Source organism: Macaca mulatta, chromosome 7 (assembly GCF_049350105.2).
Source record: "Macaca mulatta isolate MMU2019108-1 chromosome 7, T2T-MMU8v2.0, whole genome shotgun sequence".
In the NCBI taxonomy this organism is placed as follows: domain Eukaryota; kingdom Metazoa; phylum Chordata; class Mammalia; order Primates; family Cercopithecidae; genus Macaca; species Macaca mulatta.
The window spans coordinates 22,775,115-22,800,269 of record NC_133412.1 but is presented as its reverse complement, the minus strand read 5'-3'; the positions used below and the strand labels follow the sequence as shown (position 1 = coordinate 22,800,269).

General features: G+C 44.0%; 1 protein-coding gene and 1 long non-coding RNA gene across 2 annotated transcripts in view; one reads left to right on the top strand and one right to left on the bottom strand.

The window, feature by feature from the left end:
- Positions 1-7,037, top strand: part of SLC30A4 (solute carrier family 30 member 4) — a 46,716-nt gene extending 39,679 nt beyond the window's left edge. The window contains exon 8 of the mRNA XM_015142145.3: positions 1,464-7,037. Coding sequence (XP_014997631.2) covers positions 1,464-1,618 — 155 coding nt within the window. The 3' untranslated portion in view covers positions 1,619-7,037. The remainder of the gene's footprint in view (positions 1-1,463) is intronic.
- Positions 1-25,155, bottom strand: part of LOC144329859 (uncharacterized) — a 67,880-nt gene that overhangs the window by 30,235 nt on the left and 12,490 nt on the right. The window contains exons 2-3 of the long non-coding RNA XR_013395555.1: positions 11,943-12,039; positions 10,043-10,192 (exon numbers count right to left, since the gene is read on the bottom strand). This is a non-coding gene — a long non-coding RNA (uncharacterized LOC144329859). The remainder of the gene's footprint in view (positions 1-10,042; positions 10,193-11,942; positions 12,040-25,155) is intronic.

The window sequence follows — 25,155 nt, the reverse complement described above, 5'->3', positions numbered from 1 at the left end:
TGCTTAAACTCATGAAGTGGAGGTTGCAGTGAGCCGAGATCGCGCCATTGCACTCCAGTCTGGGTGACAGAGCAAGACTCCATCTCAAAAAAAAAAACAAGGATATTTCCTGGCCTGGCACGTTGGGTCATCCCTATAATCCCACCACTTTGGGAGGCCAAGGTGGGTGGATCACCAGAGGTCAGGAGTTCAAGACCAGCCTGGCCAACGTGATGAAACCCCATCTCTACTAAAAATACAAAAATTAGCTGGGCGTGGTGACATGTGCCTGTAATCCCAGCTACTTGGGAGGCTGAGGCAGGAGAATTGATTGCACCCAGGACACAGAGGCTGCAGTGAGCCAAGATGGCGCCATTGTACTCCAGCCTGGGCAACAGGAGCGAAATTCCATCTCAAAAAAAAAAAAAAGAAAAGAAAGAAAGAATGTTTCCCATGCTCTTTTCTACATAGGAAAAGCTAGATTCTTTTTTTTTTTTTTTTTTTTTCCCCGAGACAGAGTTTCACTGTTGTTGCCCAGGCTAGAGTGCAATGGCACAATCTCTGCTCACTGCAACCTCCGCCTCCCAAGTTCAAGTGGTTCTCCTGCCTCAGCCTCTCAAGTAGCTGAGATTACAGGGATACACCACCATGCCTGGCTAATTTTGTACTTTTAGTAGAGACAGGGTTTCTCCATGTTGGTCAGGCTGGTCTTGAACTCCTGGCCTCAGGTGATCGGCCCCCCTCAGCCTCCCAAAGTGCTAGGATTACAGGCGTGAGCCACCGCACCCGGCGGAAAAGCTAGATTCTTTTTTTTTTTTTTTTTTTTTTTTTTTTGAGACGGAGTCTCGCTCTGTTGCCCAGGCTGGAGTGCAGTGGCCGGATCTCAGCTCACTGCAAGCTCCGCCTCCCGGGTTCACGCCATTCTCCTGCCTCAGCCTCCCAAGTAGCTGGGACTACAGGCGCCCGCCACCTCGCCCGGCTAGTTTTTTGTATTTTTTAGTAGAGACGGGGTTTCACTGTGTTAGCCAGGATGGTCTCGATCTCCTGACCTCGTGATCCGCCTGTCTCGGCCTCCCAAAGTGCTGGGATTACAGGCTTGAGCCACCGCACCCGGCCAAAGCTAGATTCTTAACATTTTTATTTCTTCGAGTCATTTCACAGATTCATGCTATTGATGCTTTTTAAATCAAAATAATACATGCATGAGGTTTTACTTTTAATGTGCATAAGATCTTTTAATGACAGGATTGTAATTGATGTCTGGTATTCTTTCTCTATGTGAGAGTAGACTGGAGAAGTTAGAATAATGAGAAGCCATTAAGGATGTGTAAATTGACATACTTATCTAACAGAATAGCTTAGAGAGGGTAGAAATCAGACTAATTAAAATATATTCCCAGTATGTTTCAGTTGTTTTTTTCCCTGTATCTCATTCAAGATGTAACTGTACAATGGATAGTAATGATACTTTCTTGACATTGCAGTTCCTGGAAGTTCATCTAAATGGGAGGAAGTACAGTCCAAAGCAAACCATTTATTATTGAACACATTTGGCATGTATAGATGTACTATTCAGCTTCAGAGTTACAGGCAAGAAGTGGACAGAACTTGTGCAAATTGTCAGAGTTCTAGTCCCTAATTTTATACATTTTGGGGACTCCTGCCTTATTTATCCTGCAGTCACAGACTTGAGAGCAATAAATGCAAACCTAAATGAGAAAATGGAATCCCTGACAGCTGTGTCCATATCAAGCATCAGTCTCTCAAACAGTCACCCCAGCCTGACAGTGCTAGTCTCTGTTTAATGGTAAAAGGAGACTTTGCCATAATTTTCAGATGAAGATGTTTCCCAAACACTGTTTACAGAATGAGACGTGACTCTACAGATACCTCATAGAAGACAATCCAAGATCATACTTCATTAATTTGACAGAGTACATATCTTAAAGGAAGCATCAAGAATTCAATATTTGCATTTAAAAATACTTTTTAAGTCCATTTTATATTAAGCCAGTGCTGGAAAACTGAATTTTTTTATTATGTACAATAATCTCGACACCCAGCTTCTGGAATTGCTGCTTTCTTTTTACAGAAATCACTACCCAACATATTTCAGAAAGTACTAGTAGTTATCCCAAAAGTGGAATAAGCATGTATTCTAAGTGTTTCAGAAATGTTTTATTTCACAAGTAAGTTTTAATGTTATTGTTATGGTTATACTTTATAAACAGCCTTTTCCAGATGCTACAGGGTTTTGAACCTCAAAGTTAACATTTTTGATTATTTGTAATCTTAGAACCAAATCTTTACTTATTGTGGTCGCTGTTATTAAATGATTTAGGAAATACTTTCAATATTATTCTGAATGGCTGAAGTTAGTCTTAAACTTAAATTACTATATAATGATTTAAAACAAAATAAAGGAGCGAGGATGGCTGTTGGAGTTTCAGGTTTATGTCTTCCCGACATCACTTTTATCATTCATGGAATTGTCTTAAAAAGGCAAGAGACTGCAAAATGTAAACAGTAATCTTCTGTCCCTTTAAGAACTGCCAACAATTTGTACAAAAAGTGTGGTACGTTGGTTCCTGCCTCCACACCAGGTCATCTGTGTGTGCCTTTCAGGGTAAACGCTAGAGGGTTCAGTTTATAATTCCCACCTTTCACATATAGTTTCACTACATTACTCCAGAGAGAATTTTATGTTTTATGATGTGGGTTATGTTTTATTATATATTTAATGTTTTATGATATGGGTTAGGATTCTCCGTGGACTCCAGAAACCCTAAAATACAATTTTGAGGTCTTCCAATAATACCATAGCAGAAATGTCCAAGGGGTTGGGGGAAGACATTACTTTGAGAAAACAGAAATGTAAAGGATTTTTGACCTTATGTATGTGTGTGTTTTTGTTTTTGTTTTTGAGACAGAGTCTCACTCTGTCACCCAGGCTGGAGTGCAGTGGTGTGACCTCTGCTCACTGCAACCTCTGCCTCCTGGGTTCAAGTGGTTCTTCTGTCTCAGCCTCCCAACTAGCTGGGACTACAGGTACACCACACCCAGCTCATTTTTTTGTATTTTTAGTAGAGACGGGGTTTCGCCATGTTGGCCTGTCTGGTCTCAAACTCCTGACCTCAGGTCCTCAGGTGATCCGCCTGCCTCGGCCTTCCAGAGTGCTGGGATTACAGCATGAGCCACCATGCCTGGCCTGTGTGTGTGTGTTTTAAAGCACTAGATAGGGATGGACATTAAATCTGTGTTGCAGGGAAACAAAACATAGAGGTTTCCAAACTGAAGGCAACCTGATTGTAAATGCCTCTGTTAAAGAAGGAGCTTAACTGTTCATCTTTCATTTTGCAACCATTGGTTTTAAGATTATCTTTTATGTACATTTGGAGTCCCTTTTCAACAGTGACAGTTTCTTACACAAAAAATGGATATGGTTCTTGGGCTCCTCTAAGAATCAGAGTAGGGTAACAATGTACCAGGCAAATTGTGAGTTGAAATTCTAGATAAGGATGCAGATGACTTACAATATAAATGAAGAATAGGAAACATTTTATCTTCTTACCAAGTACCTTACTATAAGCAAACCTAAGATAAGAAAACCCAGATTTACCTATAAGATTGTTGGGAGTTAATGGTGTCAATAAAAGGATTGATGGTCCCTCTAATGAAACCCAGTAGATGTTTGTTGAACTGAACTGAAAATTTATGTGGCCAGACACAATGGCTCATGCCTGTAATCTCAGCATTTGGGGAGGCAAAGGTGGGAGTATCACTTGAGGCCAAGAGTTCACAACCAGCATGGTCTTTTGTGGAGACCCTGTCTCTATAAAAATATAAAAATTAGCCAGGCGTCATGCACACCTATAGTATCAACTACTTGTAAAGCTGTGGCAGAAGTGCTTGAGCCCGGAAGGTTGAGGCTGCAGTGAGCCATGTCCACATCATTGCATTCCAGCCTGAGTAACAAAATGAGACCCTATCTCAAAAAAAAAGGAAAAGAAAATGTACATGATGGGATTCCTGTTGTAAAGTCATTTAAAATAATGACTTGAATTTCTCAGAAATTTCAGGAGCATATAAACTATTTAAATCAAAATATTCTTACATATAGAAACCAAGTAAGAATAAATGAGAGATATTTCAGTGGACATCTGGACATATTTATGAACTTTTGAGTATCTAGCAAGTAGAAAGGAAAAAAATATTCATCATACTCTAATCTTTTTTTATATCTATTGAGCTTCTTATAAACTTTATCTTATAAAGGCATATCTCGCTTTTTATATCGACCTGTTCCTTAAAAATGTATTTGATAAAACAGGCTAAAATTCATTTGAGTATTGAAAAGAATTTTTTTTAAAATTTTTTAAGATGCTATCTCACTGTCATCCAGGCTGGAGTGCAGTGGCACAGTTCGGCTCACTGCAGCCTCCGCCTCCTGAGCTCAAGCGATCCTCCCATCTCAGCCTCCCAAGTAGCTGGGACCACAGGCATGCAGCACCACACCCAGCTAATTTTTTGTATTTTTGGTAGACACAGTGTTTCACCTTGTTGCCCAGGCTGGTCTTGAACTCCTGAGCTCAAGTGATCTGCCTGCCTTGGCCTGCCCAAGTGCTGGGATTGTAGGCATGAACCACTGTGCCCAGCCAAAAATAATCCTTTTGTAAAATACAGAAACACTGCAAACCTTTGTAAGTCTTTTTTTTTTTTTTAATGAGATGGGGTCTCCTTATGTTGCCCAGGCTGGTCTTGAACTCCTGGGCTCAAAGAAATCCTCCCATCTTGGGCTCCCAAAGTGCTGGGATTACAGGGTGTGAGCCACTGCACCCGGCCAAAAGTTTAAGATTTAAACTTTTGTAAATCTTAACTATTGTGTTCTGCTTAAAGTGAGGTACACATAAAGTTTCCTGTGCTTTGTTTTTGTAGCAAGAACTACCTAGTTTGTATCTGTACCTTACTGAGTCTATGAGATTTGAGAATTTGATTTCACTTTTTGTAACAACAAAACCCACAGAAAAGGACGTTAAAAGCAGATAGGACCAAGGACTGAATGACTTCTGACAAAAAGCGTTTGGTCTACCCTTCACTTGTTGAGCTACAACCATTCATTACACTTCTCAGCTGAGCTCTCAACAAGCTCTATGCCCTGTGAAAAGCAGTGACTAAGTTGGATGAACACATAGCATTGTTAATTTTGCACTGGGAAAACAGATTACGACAGGGCCACAGACCACAATATAAAAACTTGGCAGTTCTTTGGTGTGACATATTTTAATTAATATTTGCAAATAATCAGAGTTACTTGTGTACATAAACCTGTGTTTTACAACTATGGCCAGATGCAGCCTTTTGATCTGTTTCAGGAAAAGATCTATTATTCCACTAACAAATATGCTGCCTTAGAAACGTAATGGGAGTGTAATTGAAGAAGGCATATCTCAGAAGGTTTTGATATGCAGAACTGGAAGCTATTGTAATTCCTACATACGTTTCCATTAGCTATGCCTTATGTAATGTGAGTGCAGATTTTTACAACTTAAGAGTTCCCATCAGTGTTTTTTGCAACATCACCGGTTTTCTTATTTTACTGTTTTCTTTTCAACTTTGGGTGCTTTATTTCCATTCTCTAAAACCAAGTTTCTTGCTCTTATGAGACTTAGTGTTCCTCTTGAACCCAGGTGTCCCACCTGACAGTGTTTGTCTTTGGTAGACTTTCCAGAATAGACATAATCAAGATCAGACACATGAGCTTTTCTCTCATTTTAATGTGAGGAAAATCATCTTTCAGAGACAAGGCACCACTTAGAAATGTATTTCCAGGTAGGAAAGAACCTTTTTAAAATGGCTGGTTGTTTCTGATCCAGATTTCTCTGCATGCTGGACTTCGTAGAGTAAGTGTGGTAGACAAAGAGACTACACTGCGCAACCACCAGTGAATATCATTGCTAAGAAGACTCTGCGTCATGTTTCTCAAAACAGCCATTCTCACAGCTTTTGTAGAATTAATCATTTGATTCTGAAACAAGCAGTTAGCTAAATCTGTTTTCCTTTTATGCATATATGTTATTGGTTCAACATAATATGGTGTTCTTACAGAATATGAGCCCCTTTGAAATAAGGTTTTAGGCAGTTTTGCTGTCGGCTCTGATTTGTATATAGCAAATTTAAAGTTACAGAGTGTTTCCTAGATATAAGATTAGTTCATTTGGTTCAGTTTGTCTTTGAACCAAGCCAAGCTCATGAGCCAGTTGGTTATTAGTCATAAATGAACACACATCACTATATGCTATGTTGAGGGGAGGCAAGTCTGATCTCCAAATAATTGATAAAGCTCAATATCTCTGTAGCCAAAATACAGTTTGCAAAACCTAACTCCAGATGTGTCGTGTGAATCTTGACAGCCAGGGCTTGAGATTTGTTTCACTGATTGCCAATCAGGTATATTATTTGTGATGTTCGTGGGAGCATGCAAATTAGAAGACAGTGTTGTGGGAGTTCCTCAGTATTGAATTACATGTGTGCACTCGGGCCCACCCGTCATTGAATTCTCGCTTATAAAGGGTTTAACCTGCTCTTCCAATCACTGAGGACCAATTTGATTTCTGATAAGACTGGAAAACATTTATGAAGACTTTCCCAGTTAAATCTATGACAGTGTCCATTTAAATAGTGTAATTTAGTATATTCTCAAATAACTGCAACACAAAATTGAAATGTGCCAGTATGTCGTCTTTCTACCTGGAAGATACTGTATATTTGGAAAGTTTATGCTTCTCTCAATAAATACATGTTATTAAATAAGCCATATCACAGTTTAAGAAATTGTATATACTTTATCATATGCCCTTTCAGAAACCAGGTATTTTGCATATAATTGATTTTAGAAAGATTTTGAAGCTGGGGTTTGTCCATGTTAATTAAGATCAAAGTATATATATATATATATATATGTACTGTATTTGCAACTTACAAATTGTAATTTCCTATACATTTATTAAAGTGTTGTTTTGCCATGTGGTTTATTAAATAAAAATGTACAGTCCCTTAAATATCTGTTCTTTTTATTAAGTAATATTACTAGGCCTAAAAACATTGTTCTTAAAAACAAAAGAAAATCTATTATAACCTATCTAGTTTTATTATGTCATTTTATGATACCCTGTTATATGTTTAAGAAATAAAACTGAAAAAAATCTTCTAGATAGTATGGAAAGATTTATTAAAAGAACCTTTCTCTTTTGGTGTCAGTCACATGCAGTGACCTTACAGTCCCATCAACAGTGGCTGAAAGGAAGAAGCCACTACAAAATAGACTGGTGAGGACCAGGAAGTCTGAGAGTAAGAGCCTGCTGACTCTCCAATCATGTGGACCAGTCCGCACTATACCTCCCAAGCCAAATCTGGCCTGCAAGCCTGTTTTATTTGCCCCAACAACTAAGAATGATTTTTACATCTATTAGAAATAAATCACTGCGTGCAGTGGCTCACACCTGTAATCCTAACATTTCAGGAGGCCAAGGCAGGTGGATTGCTTGAATCCAGGAGTTCAAGACCAGCCTTGGCAACATGGTGAAACCTCATGTCTACAAAAAATACAAAAATTAACTGGGCATGGTGGCATGTGCCTGTGATCCCAGCTATTCAGGAAGCTGAGAGATAGGAGGATCGCTTGAGCTCAGGAGGTCTAGGCTACACTGAGCTGTGATGGTGCCACTGCTCTCTAGCCTGAGTGACAGTGAGACCCTGTCCCCCACCAAAAAAAAAAAAAAAAACAGTAGAGTAATATTTCATAGCATGTGAAAATTATATGGATTTTAAGTGAATTTCTGTGTCCATAAAGCGTTGCTGGAACACAGCACACTAATTTAGTTATGTATTGTCTATGACTGCTTCCATGCTACTGTGGAGAGTTGCATAGTGACATAAAATATTTACTATCTGACCCTTTATAGGAAACGTTTACCAACCCCTGGTGTAGACTGTTTTAAGACTATAACAAGCTGGGTGCGGTGGCTCATGCCTGTAATCCCAGCACTTTGGGAGGCCGGAGTGGGCACTTGAGGTCAGGAGTTTGAGACCAGCCTGGCCAACATGGTGAAACCCCATCTCTACTAAAAATACAAAAATTAGCTTGGCATGGTGGCAGGTGCCTGTAGTCCCAGCTACTTAGAAGGCTGAAGTGGAAGAATTACTTGAACCCAGAAGGTGGAGGTTGCAGCAAGCCAAGCAACAGAGTGAGACTCCATCTCACAAAAAAAAAAAAAAAAAAAAAAAAAAAACTATTAACAGCATATATGGATGCAGTGAAGTCTCCTAGAACCTGCTTGCAAGTTTTTGTCACTCGTAAATCTGAAGCCACCTGAGTCACCAAAGGTTCTTTCATACCTTTACCTTTTTTCTCTTTTTAATCTTCCTTTGGGTTTGGGGCAGAGTATAAGAAAAGAGTAGCAAGATATCAAATATTATTCATGTGCAATATGCTGTAACATCACTAGCAGAGCACTTTCTTACTAGAACACCGTGATCAGCAGGATCATTTAAGTATTCTTTTTTTTTTTTTTTTTGAGACGGAGTCTTGCTCAGTCACCCAGGCTGGAGTGCAGTGGCGCGATCTCGGCTCACTGCAAGCTCCGCCTCCCGGGTTCACGCCATTCTCCTGCCTCAGCCTCCCAAGTAGCTGGGACTACAGGCGCCCGCAGCCATGTCCGGCTAATTTTTTGCGTTTTTAGTAGAGACGGGGTTTCACCGTGTTAACCAGAATGGTCTCGATCTCCTGACCTCTTGATCCACCCGCCTCGGCCTCCCAAAGTGCTGGGATTACAGGCGTGAGCCACCGCGCCCGGCCTAAGAATACTTTTCAACATAAAAGCTTATTCAGTTGATTTTTAGAGTTTTCACTTGTTATCACAAAAAGTTAAGAAAAGGTAATTTGTGCCAACTGAGAGCTCACAAATGATGTTCTTTAAGGTTTTTAGGTTTCCTAGCAAAGGACAACAATATTTAACACATATTGTAATAAAATATAGTTGTAAACATACTAGTAAAGACTGAGCCTGTAATCCCAGCACTTTGGGAGGCTAAGGCAGATGGATCACTTTGAGCTCAGGGGTTGAATCCAGCCTGGGCAACAATGGTGAAACCCCATCTCTACAAAAAATAAAAAAATTAGCCAGACATTGTGGCACGTCTGTGGTCCCAGGTACTCGGGAGGCTGAAGCTGGAGAATTGCTTGAGTCTGGAAGGCAGATGTTGCAGGGAGCCAAGACTATGCCACTGCACTCCAGCCTGCTGCGCGACAGAGTGAGACCTTGTTTAAAAAAAAAAAAAAATATATATATATATATATATATGTATTATATATACTAGTAAAGGCTGAGATGTTAACATATTATTTGATTGTCTACCTAGCCATATTTCTATTTTGATGTGTCATTTTTTTGGTCCATGTCAGATGTTAAATACTAATTTGTGGTCTTACAAGCTCTTGTTTATGCTAAACTTTAGTGTATTCGTAGGATAGTATTATTGGGTTATATTTCGACTTCAACTATGATCCCATAATAATTGCTATAAGCTATGATGAAATAGACTAGGCACAAATAGAAAGTATGAAACCTATGACAAAATATAATCTGTGCATGAGTCATGTGTTTAAGACAGGAGGTTTAAAAATTCAGTCTTATCACCAAAGATAACATTTTCAAGCAGCATTCTGCTTAACAGGCTCTCATGTAACTTTTACAGAGCACTACAAATTAAAGTTGGCAATGGGTCTTACCCTACAAACATGAAGGGGATACTGTGTGAGTTATCAAATTGCTTCCATGTCTCATGGACTTAAAATTTTTTTTTTTAAGACCATCTCTGCTCCCTTGACTCTCCTAGCATTTGAAGATCTGACCCCACTTCCTTTCCAGAGGAAAACTGCTAACAGCTTCAATGGTTACACCAGTAGTTACCTTTGAACAGTGATCACAGTGAATGTTTGACTTCAGTCGGGGCATGAAGGACTGAGGTGAAAGTAAGAAGTGTTTCATTAATCTATCATACTCACCTGTGAAGGCTATGGGGCAATTCCTAGTTCCAACACGTTCTTTCTCAGTTTACAGCTTGACTGGAATTCAGTGTTAGCACAAGTCTATTCCATCATCTTTTTGCTTATTTATATAAGAATATTTTCCAAAGTCCAGGATATTTTTTAAACCTTAAAACAGAGTGTTATATAATTTAGTGTATTAGTCATTGACGTGTATTTGGTTTTAGAAGTGTTTCTCAGCTGGGCGTGGTGGCTCACCCCTGTAATCCCAGCACTTTAGGAGGCTCAGGAGGGAGGATCGCTTGAACTCAGAAGTTCAAGACCAGCCTGGGCAGCATGGTAAAACCCATCTCTACAAAAAATTAGCCAGGCACGATGGTGCGCACCTGTAGTCGCAGCTACTTGGGAGGATCCCTTGACCCCAGCAAGTCGAGGTTGCAGTGAGCTGAAATTGTGCTGCTGCACTCCAGCCTTGGTGACAAAGTGAGATCCTGTCTCAAAAAAAGAAAAAGAAGTGTTTCTCATCTTTAAGATACCATGATATTGAAATTTTGACATCTCAAAAAGTTGGTTCAGGCTAGATGCGGTGGCTCACGCCTGTAATCTCAGCACTTTGAGAGGCTGAGGCAAGCAGATCACCTAAGGTCAGGAGTTTGAGACCAGCCTGGCCAACATGGCATGGCAAAACCCTGTCTCTATTAAAAATACAGAAAAATAAGCTGGGCATGGTGGCATGCACCTGTAATCCCAGCTACTCAGGAGGCTGAGGCAGGAGATTCGCTTGAACTGGGAGCGGGGTCAGGGCACGGAGGTTGCAGTAAGCCGAGATCGCACCACTACATTCCAGCCTGGGCGACAGTGAGACTCCGTCTCAAAAAAAAAAAAAAAAAAAAGGTTGGGTAAAGAGGTTGGAAATGGTTTTTTTCTTTTTCCTTCTTTTTTTTAATTTTCTTTAGGCAAAGTCTCACTCTGTCGCCCAGGCTGCAGTGGTGTGATCTTGGCTCACTACAGCCTCATCCTCCTGGGTTCAACAGATTCTTGTGCCTCAGCCTCCTGAGTAGCTAGGATTATAGGCCTGCACCATCACGCCCAAGTAATTGTTATATTTTTAGTAGAAATAGGGTTTCACTATGCTGGCCAAGCTGGTCTTGAACTTCTGGGCTCCAGCAATCCACTCGTCTTGGCCTCCCAAAGTGCTTAGGATTATAAGCATAAGCCACCGCACCCAGTGGGAATTTTTTTTCTGAAGTGGACTGAGATTATTCCAAATGTCATCCATTTTATAGTTACTCAACCAAGAATTACCTAGGAAGATCATCAGCCTGACACTGAACATGCTGTGAAATAGAACACACAATAGCTGTGGGTTTTTTTAAGTTAAACAAGAAACAAAACACTGTTATGTTTTTGGAGGGCTTCTTGGGCCATAGCCCCACTCCTGTAGGTGGAAGATCACACTTGTCTCCCGTTAGGAATGGCTTCAGAAATTGTGACCAGGACGATAAAGTCCATCCTCTTGGTAATGACATGCAAAGTCCTGGTCTGGTCACTGCTTATCTCGACACCCTGCAGTTCCAGCCTTTCCCACCACCACTAGCCTAGTTCCCATGTGTCAGCCGTACCAAACTATAGGCAGCTTTTGGTTAACCAAGGAAATAAATAACTGCTAACACTTATTGAGCCCTGACTGCATTCCAGACACTGCTGCGCACTTTGTTTGTGTTGTTTGTTTTTTTGAGACAGAGTCTCCCACTGTCGCCCAGGCTGGAGTGCAGTGGTGCCATCTCGGCTCACTGCAAGCTCCGCCTCCCGGGTTCACACCATTCTTCTGCCTCAGCCTCCGAGTAGCTGGGACTACAGGCGCCCACCACCACGCACGGCTAATGTTTTGTATTTTTTAGTAGAGATGGGGTCTTACCGTGTTAGCCAGGATGGTCTTGATTTCCTGAGCTTGTGATTCACACGCTTTGGCCTCCCAAAGTGCTAGGAAATGCTGCATAGACAATATGAACCCACTGGAAACAAAACAAAAACATAAGCCTCTGGTAATTCACAGAAACACCCAGGAAGGCACTGAAGTTTCTACAAGTCACAGAATTGGAGGTTAAAACTGATCTTATCTTGTTTGAGGAATGGGTAAGATCCAGCTGATATCTGGGTTAGTTACTAGGTAGCTCCAAACCAAATACTTAGATGTTTTCCTTGTGAGATCACACAGAGTCAGGGACTCAGCAGGCTGCCTGGGTTTCCATCGTGGCTCTCCCTGGCAGTGAGATTTGGGGAAAGTTGCTGAACTTCTCTGTGCTTCAGTTTCTCCATCGGAAAACGGGGATAATAACTGTCTCTAATGTGACTTTTACGAGGATTAACTGAGCTATATCACAAATATACTGAGAACACACAAAACTCAAATGTTAGCTATTATTACTACAAGTTGATTTTTCTTTTGTTTGTTGTTATTTGTTGTTGTTGTTTTTGAGATGGAGTCTCACTCTGTCATCTAGGCTGGAGTGCAGTGGTGCGATTTTGGCTCACTGCAGCCTCCGCCTCTGGGTTCAAGCAATTCTTCTGCTTCAGCCTCCTGAGTAGCAGGACTATAGGCACACACCACCATGCCCGGCTAATTTTTCTATTTTTAGTAGAGATGGGGTTTTGCCATGTTGGCCAAGCGGGTCTCAAACTCCTGGCCTCAAGTGATCCACCCACCTCGGCCTCCCAAAGTGCTGGGATTACAGGTGTGAGTCACTGTGCTTAGCCACAAGTTAATTTTCACAAATGCATTGCCTGCTGTTATTTTTACTGGACTAAGTGAGCATTGCTCATCTTGCAGCTCATCTTTGCTCCCTTCTTTACGTAGAAGATCTTATTCCTCAACTTCTGTACCTCACTGAAACCAACGGCTCCTTAACGACTTCCCTCCAGAATCATCTCCAAGAAGGTTTCTTGCTCCTGCATGTGAAGGAGGCCTCCATGGTTTGGTGCCTCCATCACTTGGTCACCATGGAGAGCCATGGTGTCGATTACCCACAGCCACTGGGGCAGGACCTAGGTCTTTGAATCTCCAGTGTGGGAGACAGTGAACACTCATAGGCTACATGAATGTCCCCACAGTTGGGGATTCATTAAATATCTATCTCTGCACAGAAAAATTTTAAAGAGCCCTAAGAACCCCCACTGTCAAGGCTCTAACCTGTCTCCTGTAATGTAACTGAAACCCTAACATAAAACTGCCCTTCTATAAAAATATTCCAGATTTGCCATCTCCCAATTACAAAGACTTGGGTTTTTATACTTAGAGTATGTGTAGTTATATACTGTATCTATGCAAGTCTTTACGGTTTGTGTTATCTCTTTAAGTTTACAACAGAAATTAGCTACATTTCTGAAACACTCCAGACAATAATATAATTACAACTAAAAGTGGTAATGGCCAGCAGTTATTGTCCCTTACAGAACATGATCATCTCCCTGTCAGCCCAGTGGTAGCACTGAGCTGGTTCACAACAATTCTAGCCTTGCTAATAACAGCTTGTTTTTTTAATAACAGACTATTTTTTAAATGAATTAATAAGGTGACTCTTTGCAGCTTGAAACTGTGGGAGAGCTCACTTACTACTTTTTTTATTTTTTTAAAGAGACAGGGTCTCACCATCACCTAGGCTGGAGTGAAACGGTGGGATCATGGTTCACTGCAGCCTTGACCTCCCAGGCTCAAGCAATCCTCCCACCTCAGCCCCCCAAGTAGCTGGGACTGTAGGCATGTGCCACCATGCACAGCTAATTTTTTTGATTTATTTATTTATATATTTTTTTGGTAGAGATGAGGTCTCCCTATGTTGCCCAGGCTGGTCTTGAACTTCTGAGCTCAAGTGATCTTCCTGCGTTAACTTTCCAAAGTGCTGGGATGACAGGTGTGAGCCAACATGAAAGTAGCTGACGATACTTTCAAAGTATTAATGGATTTAAAAATCAATAATCTTTATCTTCACTGTTAAAATATTTAACCAAGTATATACATATACCCTGGATTAAGAGACAGCCAGGCACAGTGGTTCACCCCTGTCATCCCAGCACTTTGGGAGTCCAAGGTAGGAGGATCACGTGAGCCCAGCAGTTCGAGACTAGCCTGAACAATATCGTGAGACCCTGTATCTAAATATAAAATAAAATGAAATAAGAGACAGAAGAACTGGTTCTGGTCCCAGCTTTGCTAAACGTGTCTCGCTGGACACGTTACTCTGTTTTGCTAGGGCTCAGTCTAGCTGTCTGTATAATGATAATAATAATAAATGTCGATTGAGTGTTCCACATTGTACTTGCCAAGCACTGTTCTAAAAGCTTTTTTGGTGTTAACTCAGCGAATCCTACCAAACAGTCCTATGAATTACTATCACCCCTGTTGTATGCATGAGGAAACTGAGGCAGAGAAAAGTTAGGTAACTTCCCAAGATTGGCTAATTAGTAGCAGAGCTGGGATTCCAATACAAATTGATCTGGCTCCAGCATTCCCAGTCTTAACCTTCATGGTGAGATTCTCCAGCTGGGACCAACACTGTCCATGATCTAGTGCAGAATTGCATGACATTCTCATAAGCCTCCTGAGGAGGCTGGGTGGCTGCCCCAGGCCACAGACAGAACCAGCCTGCAGGGGAAGCTGTGTGGATGGGGCGGATGTGAGTGAGGAGGGCCCGGTGGGAAGGAGCCTGCTCTATCAATAATGGCCCAACTGTATATACACTTACTTTCACTCTGTCCCCATCTCTCCTAGAACTACCAGAGGATTTCTGAATTTTTCTGCAAATAAAGACCCTGAGGGGGCTATGCTCTTACCGTCTCTTCTCTTGTCCACTTTGTTAGTGAACCAGCACGGTAGGATGTTAAGGAGAGGGTTTGGATCCAGGCTGAAGTGGGTTTTGTTTCAGTTGTATGAACTTAATAGCTGTGTGATCTTGGGAAGGGTCGAAACCTCTCTAAGCCTTTTTTCTTCAGTTGTACAACAGAATAACACCCTGAACTTCATTCACAAGGTTGCTTTAGGGATTAACTAAAAGTGCATACAACATCTAGCATAGCTAGGCGCGGTGGCTCACGTCTGTAATCCCAGCACTTTGGGAGGCCGACATGGGTGGATCGCCTGAGGTCAGGAGTTCGAGACCAGCCTGACTAACATAAGTGAAAACTCGTTTTTACTAAAAATACAAAAAAGTAGCTGGGAATGGTGGTGGATGCCTGTAATCCCAGCTACTCAGAAGGCCGAGGCAGGAGAATTGCTTGAACCTGGGAGGCGGAGGCTGCAGTGAGCTGAAATCATGCCATTGTACTCCAGCCTGGACAACAAGAGGGAAACTCACTCTCAAAAAAAAAAAAAACCCGCATCTAGCATAGTTCTTGATACATTATCTCTCCCCACCTCCCCATCCCCCAACCCCCGGCACTCCTTACTCTATGATTGAGAAATTGAGGGCCTCCCTACTGGACACATAGTTAATTTAGTCTAATTCAGGTAGATTCTCTCCTCAGGGATTAATCTAAGGATGGTGTAAACCAAAAATGAAATTCTAAGGCCAACCATCTGAATGTGTTATAGGACTTTTCCTTAGTTCAGATACAGGCAGGGTCTTTGTCACACGACCATGAGAAATTAGGCTCGCAGACAATTTGAAGGGTGAGAAAAATGGGATTTATTGGGCGAAAAGGAAAAAAAGGGAAACAGGGAATCTGCAAAGCCAGAGTCCTGCTAGTGTGCTTCCTGCCTCGCAGATTGAATCCCAGGTACCATATCCCGCAGCGAGAGAGAGGCCAGGCTCCTTCCCTGCCAAGGGCGCTAACTTCCTAGGGCTCCACCCCAGTGTGCATTTCTCCCAGTGTGCGGGCTGTCAGAGGTTCTGCCAGGGAGCCCTTCCCACCCAGCTGTCTCAAAGGGACTTCCTTCTTGGCCAAGGGACTCATAAATTTTTTTTTTTTTTTTTTTTTTTTGGAGACAGGGTCTCTGTTGCCCAGGCTGGAGTGCAGTGGCGCAGTCTTGGCTCACTGCAACCTCCACCTTCCAGGTTGAAGCGACTCTTCTACCTCAGCCTCCCAAGTAGCTGGGATCACAGGTGTGCACCACCACACCCAGCTAATTTTTGTATTTTTAGTAGAGATGGGATTTCACCATGTTGGCCAGGCTGGTTTCAAACTCCTGGCCTCAAGTCATCCACCAGCCTTGGCCTCCCAAAGTGCTGGGATTACAGGCGTGAGCCACTGCGCCTGGCCAGGACCCATAAAATGTAACCTGAGAGACTGGTTCAGGCCATGACTGGAAGTGGGGGACATATACCCCTCATTATACCTGTCAGCATTAAACATTAACACATATCTTAAGTCTGATCAAAAGTATTTACAGCCTATTCTCTCTGCAGCCTGATAACTGAAGGCTTCATCTGCATGATAAAACTTTGGTCTCCACAACCTCTTACTGCAACCCAGACATTTTCTTTCTGTTGCTTCCAGGTCTTTAGATAAACTCAACCAATATTCAACCAGAAAAATTTTAAATCTACCTATAAACTAGAATCCCCACCCACCCCTTTGAGTTGGCCCACCTTTCTGGACTGAACCAATGTATTTCTTTTTTTTTTTTTTTTTGAAATGGAGTCTCATTCTGTCTCTTGCCCAGGCTGGAGTGCAGTGGCATGATCTCGGCTCACTGTAACCTCTGCCGCCCAGATTCAAGTGATTCTCCAGCCTCAACCTTCCAAGTAGCTGGGACTACAGGTGCCTACCACCATGCCCAGCTAATTTTTGTATTGTTAGTAGAGATGGGGTTTTGCCATGTTGGCCAGGCTGGTCTTGAACTCCTGCCTCAGATGATCCACCCGCCTCAGCCTCCCAAAGTGCTGGGATTACAGGCGTGAGCCACCGCGCCCGGCCTGAACCAATGTATTTCTTAAATGTTTTTGACTGAAGTCTCATGTCTCCCTAAAATGTATAAAACCAAGCCATCTCCCAACCACCTTGGGCACCTGTTCTCAGAATTTCCTGAGGGCTGTGTCATGGGCCATGGTCACTCATATTTGGCTCAGAATAATCTCTTCAAATATTTTACATAGTTTGACTCTTTTCGTCGACAATAGAAAGAAACTGTTATCAGGGGTTTTAGGCCAGGTCATTTCATACATATAGCCTCGCAATGGGGAAGAACTGACCCTGAGTTTGAATTTAGATTCAGCTGGTGTGACCTTGGATAAATTATTTGACCTCTTTGGGCTCAGATTTTTCACTGGTAAAGTGGGTGTAACTGAAATGCAGGTTGGTTGCTCGTTGCATGTACAGTCCAACAAGAGCAAGGCCTGAGAGTAAAAAAGTGAATTTACTGCAAAGCTGGTGTGAACCCTGAAAATCTGAGACAGGTCTCAGTTAATTTGGAAAGTTTATTTTGCCAGAGTTGAAGATGTGCACCCGTGACATGTACCCAAGGTGGTCAGAGCAAAGTTTTCCCTTTTATACCTGCTAGGGAGACATGCGACTGCAGTTGACATGTGCAAGATGAACGCTGGTTCGATCTGGAAAGGGGGAAGCGGGGAGGAGGGGGCTTACAGGTCCTATAGGTAGGTAAGAGACAAACGGCATTCTTTTGAGTTTCGGACGAGCCTCTCCAAAGGAGGCAATCAGATATGCATTTATTTCAGTGAGCAAAGGGCCCTAAGCAGTTCCCGGCTTGACTTTTTCCTTCAGCTTCATGATTTGAGGGTCCCAAGATTTAATTTCCTTTCACACTAGCTTGGGGAGGAGCACCAAGTGTCCTGCCTTCAAATGTGCTGCTTCCCCTCTGGAGCGGAAAGGAGACACTTTGATAAAGTAAGAGGGGAATGCATAAGGGCAGGGGGTGCCTCTGCTACTTTGGTGCCTTATTTACCATCCAGTTGAGTTGGCACCTTCCTGGGCAGAAGTTGTAAAATGGCCAAGTGGGAAAAGGATGTGCTTTTGCTGTGCCCTCCTGGTGGATGAATGTCCCAAGGCAACCCTCTGGAGGTGAAAGTTCCGTGGTGGGCATGACACAGTCGGCAAATCTGCCATCTCTCAAGAGAGATCTGTCTTGGAGCACACAGAAGAACTTGTCTGCAGGGAGTGTCTGGTGAGGGGGAGGTGAAAGGTTGTATTTGCATTTCTGAAGGGCTAAGTAGAAAATAGAGAACAGGGGGAATGGGGAGAGAAGACAGCTCATTTCCGGGCACTCAGTGACATGGGGACTCATAATATTAGCTGACCTCATCGGACTGTTGTGAGAATTAAATGAGATAATGCATGCAAAATGCCTGGCATATGTTAGTAGTCAATAAATGGTGGCTATGGTTGTCATTATTCCTATTGAGGGTTCCTGAGCTTCCCTAGCCTCATTAGAAGCTTCCCTGGCCTCACCATCTTTCCAAGCACCCTTCTAACAGGTTCAAAATCACGGACTTAAATATACCAGTAGGATACAGAGTCTGCTTCAGAAGCCATCACTCATAATCATCCCAGCTCAGAACGTGTCATCAGCTCAGGAGTGACATCCTATCACAGCCCCTTCCCTCATCTTTCCACCAAAAGCCTATGGTTGGAGCTGCTTCTGCAGAATTAGGAGCAGAACCTGATGAGTCATGAGCAGAAGGACCTAAAAATTCTTCAGAAGCTTCTTGGTTCAATGCATCCACACCCACTCAATCATGGCCTAAAAATAGTTTTTCTCTAGGGAGAGACCTAACGAGAGATGTGTGTATGTCGTGTCACAGTGACAGAATGAGAGCTCGGATTGCTAGGAGTTTCTCAGGAGCTGAATCTTCCCCCACTGTTCCCCCACCACATCCCCAGGACAGGCACAGCTGTACTAGCACAGTACGTCCTCCTCCTCCCCTTCCTTCTCAATAAGCACCCCACACACACCTGAAACACCAGGTTCACAGACAGCTACACCCCATCCTCCAAACTCACCTCCCTCATCCCTGTACCTGCTTCTCATTTTACAGATTATCTCAGTAGGAGTGGGAGAGCCTGGATCCCTCACCAAACCCCACACCTCTCCTGGGGACATCTCAATGCCGAAACAGAAATCACTCCGCTTTATAAATTTGCTTTGGATTCATCCTCCCATTTCTCAGCTGACTTCAATGTTGAACACACTCATAGCCCAACCAAACTGAGTCCACTAGACTATAAGCACCTTGAGAACAGGGCCCATGTCCAGCTTGCCCCATCCCATCCTTAGTAACCACCACAATGTAGGGCACAAAGTAAGTCTCAATAAATCTTTGCTGAGTGAATAATGAGCAAATAAATTCAGATTTTAGAGAAGGAGTGGAAGTCTTTCCCTGTTACAGAATCACTGGATTAAGGAATATCCAGAGCTGTGCTGTCCAATATGGTAATCACTAGCCACATTTGGCCATTTAAATGTTAATTAAAATTAATCAAAATTAAATTCTACTAAATGATCTAGCCATTCTATTCTTCAGTATTTACCCAAGAAAAATTAAAGCATACGTCCAAAGACTTATATAATGATGTTCATAGCAGCTTTATTCACAATGGCTAAAAACTGGGGAAAAAATATTTATCCACAGATGAACGGATAAACAAATCATAGCATATCCGTACAATGGAATACTGCTGGGTGATAAGAAGGAATTAATTATTGATAAACACAACGACATGGATGAATCTCAAAATAATTATGCTGAGCAAAAGGGACAGACAAAAAAGAGTAAATACCATAGGATTCCACTTACATACAATTCTTAAAAATGCTCAGCATCGTAAGACGGGGCAAAAGTAAAATTCTAAAAAATGCAACCTATCGTGACGCAAGGCAGGTCAGTAGTTGTCTGGGGATGAGTGGCAGCAGGGAAGGGCAGGAGGGAGGGATTACAAAGATGCCGGAGGAAACTCGTGTGGGTCCTGCATGTGTTCACTGTCCTGATTGTGGTGATGGTTTCACAGGGGTGCACTCATGTCCCAAAACTTACCAAACTGTACCCTTTAAATATGTGCAGAACCTGATATGTCAGTTATATCTCAATTTAAAACAAGAGTTAAAAACATTCAATACGTTTAGAAATTCCGTTCCTGAGTCACCCCAGCCACATTTCAAGCACCCAACAGTCACATGTGGTTAGTGGCTGCCATATTGCACAGCACAGGTTTAGCACATTAACATTACTGAGAAAGTTCTGTTGAACACCACTGCTCTAGAATCACAGAAAAACAGGGGCAGGGGCCTCAGAAGCTATCTGCACAACCCTCCGCAAAGCACAAATATCCCAAAATCCAAAAATCCTGGGCTGTCCCTGTGACTCCACACCTATCCAGGCCTCAGGCCACCCTATGCCCGGCCCCAGCGGGGCTCACTGGGCTGCTTGGGCTCTCAGTTCCACCCCCCTGTGCTCCATCGTCCTCCATCTCCAACCTTCCATCTTCTGATCTCTCCCAAGCTGGAGGAACAACAAACTAGGCCACCCTGACCTTTAGTCTACCTCTGGCACTGCCCTGCTTCCATCCCTCCTCTCACAGGCAAAATCCCTTTCGTCCATTCTATGAGTCCAATCTCATGTTGCTATAAAGAAATACCTGAGACTGGGTGATTTGTAAAGAAAATAGTTTGTTTGTTTTTTTTTTTTTGAAACGGAGTCTTACTGTTGTTGCCCAGGCTAGAGTGCAGTGGCGTGATCTTGGCTCACTGTAACTTCCGCCTCCCAGGTTCAAGTGATTCTCCTGCCTCAGCCTGTCAAGTAGCTGGGATTACAGGCACCTGCTACCACGCTGGCTAACTTTTTTTTTTGTATTTTTAGTAGAAATGGGGTTTTACCATGTTGGCCAGGCTGGTCTCAAACTCTTGACCTCAGGTGATCTGCCCACCTCAACCTTCCAAAGTGCTGGGATTATAGGTGTGAGCAACCACACCCGGCCAAGAAAAGAGGTTTAATTGGCTCATGGTTCTGCAGGTTGTACAGGAAACATGGCAGCATCGGCTTCTGGAGGGGCCTCAGGGAGCTTCCAATCCTGGTGGAAGGCTAAGCGGGAGCAGGCGCATCACGTGGCTGAAGCAGGAGGAAGAGAAGAGCCAGTAGTGGCTGAGTCCTAGTCCAAAAGCCTCAAAAGTAGGGAAGTTGACAGTGCAGCCTTCAGTCTGTGGCCAAAGGCCTAGGAGACCCAGGCAGGCCACCAGTGCAAGTCCCTGAGTCCAAAGGCCAAAGAACCTGGAGTCTGATGTCCAAGGGCAGGAGGAACCACAGGAGAAAGATGGAAGCCAGAAGACTCAGGAAGCCAGCCCATCCCTCCTTCGTCTGCCTTCTTGGCTCTAGCTGCACTGGCAGTCAATTGGTGGTGCCTACTCCCGCTAAGGGTGGGTCTGCCTCTCCCAGTCCACTGACTCAAATGTCAGTCTCCTTTGGCAACACCCTCAGAGACACACCCAGAAATCATGTTACCAACCATCTAGGCATCCCTCAATCCAATCGAGACATCTAATATTATCCATCACACCTATTGATCTATTTTATTTGTTTTTTTTTGAGACAGAGCTTTGCTCTTGTTGCCCAGGTTGGAGTGCAATGGCGCCACCTTGACTCTGCAACCTCCACCTCCCGGGTTCAAGGGATTCTCCTGCCTCGGCCTCCCCAGTAGCTGGGATTATAGGCATGCACCACCACACCTGGCTAATTTTGTATTTTTAGCAGAGACAGGGTTTCTTCATGTTGGTCAGGCTGGTCTTGAACTCCTGACCTCAGGTGATCCGCCCACCTTGGCCTCCCAAAGTGCTGGGATTACAGGCATGAACCACCGTGCCCGACCCATCGATTAATATACTTTGGATTTCATTGTCTCTGCTTGACCAAAATTTCTCCCCTGAGGTCACCAATGCTATTCCAAGTGACATAGCCACTGGACATGTTTCAGCCCTTTAAGTTACTAGATTTAAATATTTTTCTTTTTTGTTTTTTGAGATGGAGTCTCGCTGTGTCGCCGGGGCTGGAGTGCAGTGGACGGATCTCAGCTCACTGCAAGCTCCGCCTCCTGGGTTTACGCCATTCTCCTGCCTCAGCCTCCCGTAAATATTTTTCTTTATTTTCAGCACGTAAACCTTCATACGGTCCAAAAATCAAAGCAATCTAAAAAGACAGTGAATAGCTCATCCTCCTGCTCCCGTTGTCCTCACTGTCTGTCCCCTAATAAAGTAACCACTTGTATTAGCTTCTTGGATGTCTTCTTCCAGAGTTTACATCCCCAAGCCTCTCCTCCGCCCCCGCCACACACAAAGGAACGTGCCACACACACACCTCCTGCTAGCGGCTTTGCCCTGTTCACTCCAGAACCTAGCTCAGCCTCTCCCAAGGGAGGACTTGCAGAGCTGCCTCCGGCTCCTGTGCAGCTGAGTTCTCACTGGCCCTGCCCGTTCTGACCCTGTGACCAGGGTGCCCTGGAGACACCTCCTTGCTTCCATGCCTGCACTCTCCTGGCTCTCCTCTCACCTCTCTGACCACTTCCTCTGGCTCCTTAAATGCTGGAGCCCTCCAGAGCCCAGTCCTTTCTTTTCATGCCCCATGTTCAGCCTGGGGAGGCTCACATCTTCCTGGCGAGGGCTCCTAGGGAAGCAGTAGCAGAAGGAGTGAGACTATTTTCATCAAGTACAAACTATTTGAGTTGCCGGGCAGCCATCTGCCTCCACTGTTGCCACCGTGGCCATTTTCACAGCTGCCAGAAAGAGAACCTGAGAAGGAAGAACTGTAGCACAAAGGTCATGCTTGGTACTTTTATGGGCATGCTTGTAAATTCCTAAATCCTTATATTTGGGGAAGCAAGACCTTTGCTTTCCTGCTAATCAGAACAGCAAAATCAACTAATAAGAAAAAGAATCACAGAAAAGGGCCGGGCACGGTGGCTTATGTCTGTAATCCCAGCACTTTGGGAGGCCGAGGTGGGTGGATCACTTGAGGTCAGGAGTTCGGTGATGGTGATGGTGGTGGTGGTGGTGATGGTAGTGATGGTGATGGTGACAGTGGTGGTTATGGTGGTGGTGGTGATGCTGATGGTGGTGGTGGTGGTGATGGTGATGGTAGTGATGATGGTGATGGTATGGTGGTGGTGGTGGTGGTGGTGGTGATGGTGGTGTTGGTATGGTGGTGATGGTAGCTGTGGTGGTGGTGGTGGTGATGCTGTGGTGGTGGTGGTGATGATGGTGTGGTGGTGGTGGTAGTGATGGTAGTGGTGGTGATGATGATGGTAGTGATGGTGGTTATGGTGGTGGTGGTGGTAGTGATGGTAGTGGTGGTGATGATGATGGTAGTGATGGTGGTTATGGTGGTGGTGGTATTGGTGTGGTAGTGGTTTTGGTGGCCGTGGTGGTGGTGATGATGGTGATGGTGTGGTGGTGGGGATGGTGATGATGATGGCAGTGGTGGTGGTGATGGTGATGATGATGGTAGTGGCAGTGGTGATGGTGGTGATGATGGTAGTGGTGGTGGTGATGGTGGCACTGGTGGTGGTGGTGGTGATGGTGATGATGATGGTAGTGGTGGTGGTGATGGTGTGGTGGTGGTGGTGGTGGTGGTATGGTGGTGATGATGGTGATGGTAGTGGTGGTGATGGTGTGGTGGTGGTAGTGATGGTAGTGGTGGTGATAGTGATGGTGGTGGTGGTGGTATTGGTGTGGTAGTGGTTTTGGTGGCTGTGGTGGTGGTGGTGGTGGTGATGATGGTGATGGTATGGTGGTGGTGGTGGTGGTGATGGTTGTGTTGGTATGGTGGTAATGGTAGCTGTGGTGGTGGTGGTGATGCTGTGGTGGTGATGGTGGTGGTGGTGGTGGTGATGATGGTGTGGTGGTGGTGGTAGTGATGATAGTGGTGGTGATGATGGTGGTAGTGATGGTGGTTATGGTGGTTGTGGTGATGGTGATGGTGGTGGTGGTGGTATTGGTGTGGTAGTCGTTTTGGTGGCCGTGGTGGTGGTGATGATGGTGATGGTGTGGTGGTGGGGATGGTGATGATGATGGCAGTGGTGGTGGTGATGGTGATGATGATGGTAGTGGCAGTGGTGATGGTGGTGATGATGGTAGTGGTGGTGGTGATGGTGGCACTGGTGGTGGTGGTGGTGATGGTGATGATGATGGTAGTGGTGGTGGTGATGGTGTGGTGGTGGTGGTGGTATGGTGGTGATGATGCTGATGGTAGTGGTGGTGATGGTGTGGTGGTGGTAGTGATGGTAGTGGTGGTGATAGTGATAGTGGTGGTGGTGGTATTGGTGTGGTAGTGGTTTTGGTGGCTGTGGTGGTGGTGGTGGTGGTGGTGATGGTGTGGTGGTGGTGATGATGGTGGTGGTGATGGTGGTGATGGTGGCAGTGGTGGTGGTGGTGGTGATGATGGTGATGGTGTGGTGGTGATGATGGTGGTGGTGGTGATGGTGGCACTGGTGGTGGTGGTGATAGTGATGATGATGGTAGTGGTGGTGGTGATGGTGATGGTGGTGGTGGCAGATGTCAACTGGGAGTACAGGGCAGGAGCAACAGCTGTGACTGGGCTTGATGTGGATCAGCGTCTGGGCTAGCTTAGACAAGCTACCTCAGTTCCCACATTTGCACAGTGGGTTTCTGAGTAATATATTAATACAACGTGACCAGCACACGACAAGTACTCACTAACTACACATTTTCCCTCCATGGCTAACCCTCCCCATCTCCCAAGTATTCCTCCCCCAGGAAGGGCTAGCCGTCCTGGTGGCCAGATGGGTCTGTGCAGGCTCAGTGTTTCCAGTTACCTTGCAGCCTCTGCTGTCATGCTTATGCCTCTAGCTGGCAGGTACCTAGGGAAGCTGAAACCTCAGGTACCACTTAATGTTAGCAACAATTGAGGGCGAAGAAATTGAGTTTTGTTTATTTTGGATACAGTTATTCTTCATAAACCAATGAAACAAAATAAATATGCCAGAAATTCCCAAATTATAGAAAAGATTCTATTCAACGAACAGAAGACAGCAAAACCAAAGAGGAATTATATTTAATAAATTCTGCTAAAAATATGGATGAATTGAGGAAAAATGGAAGTTGATTCATATTCTTTCACTTCATGCTGGAACAAATTCTAGATTCTGATATTCTGTGGAACAGTGTAAAAGACTAAGTA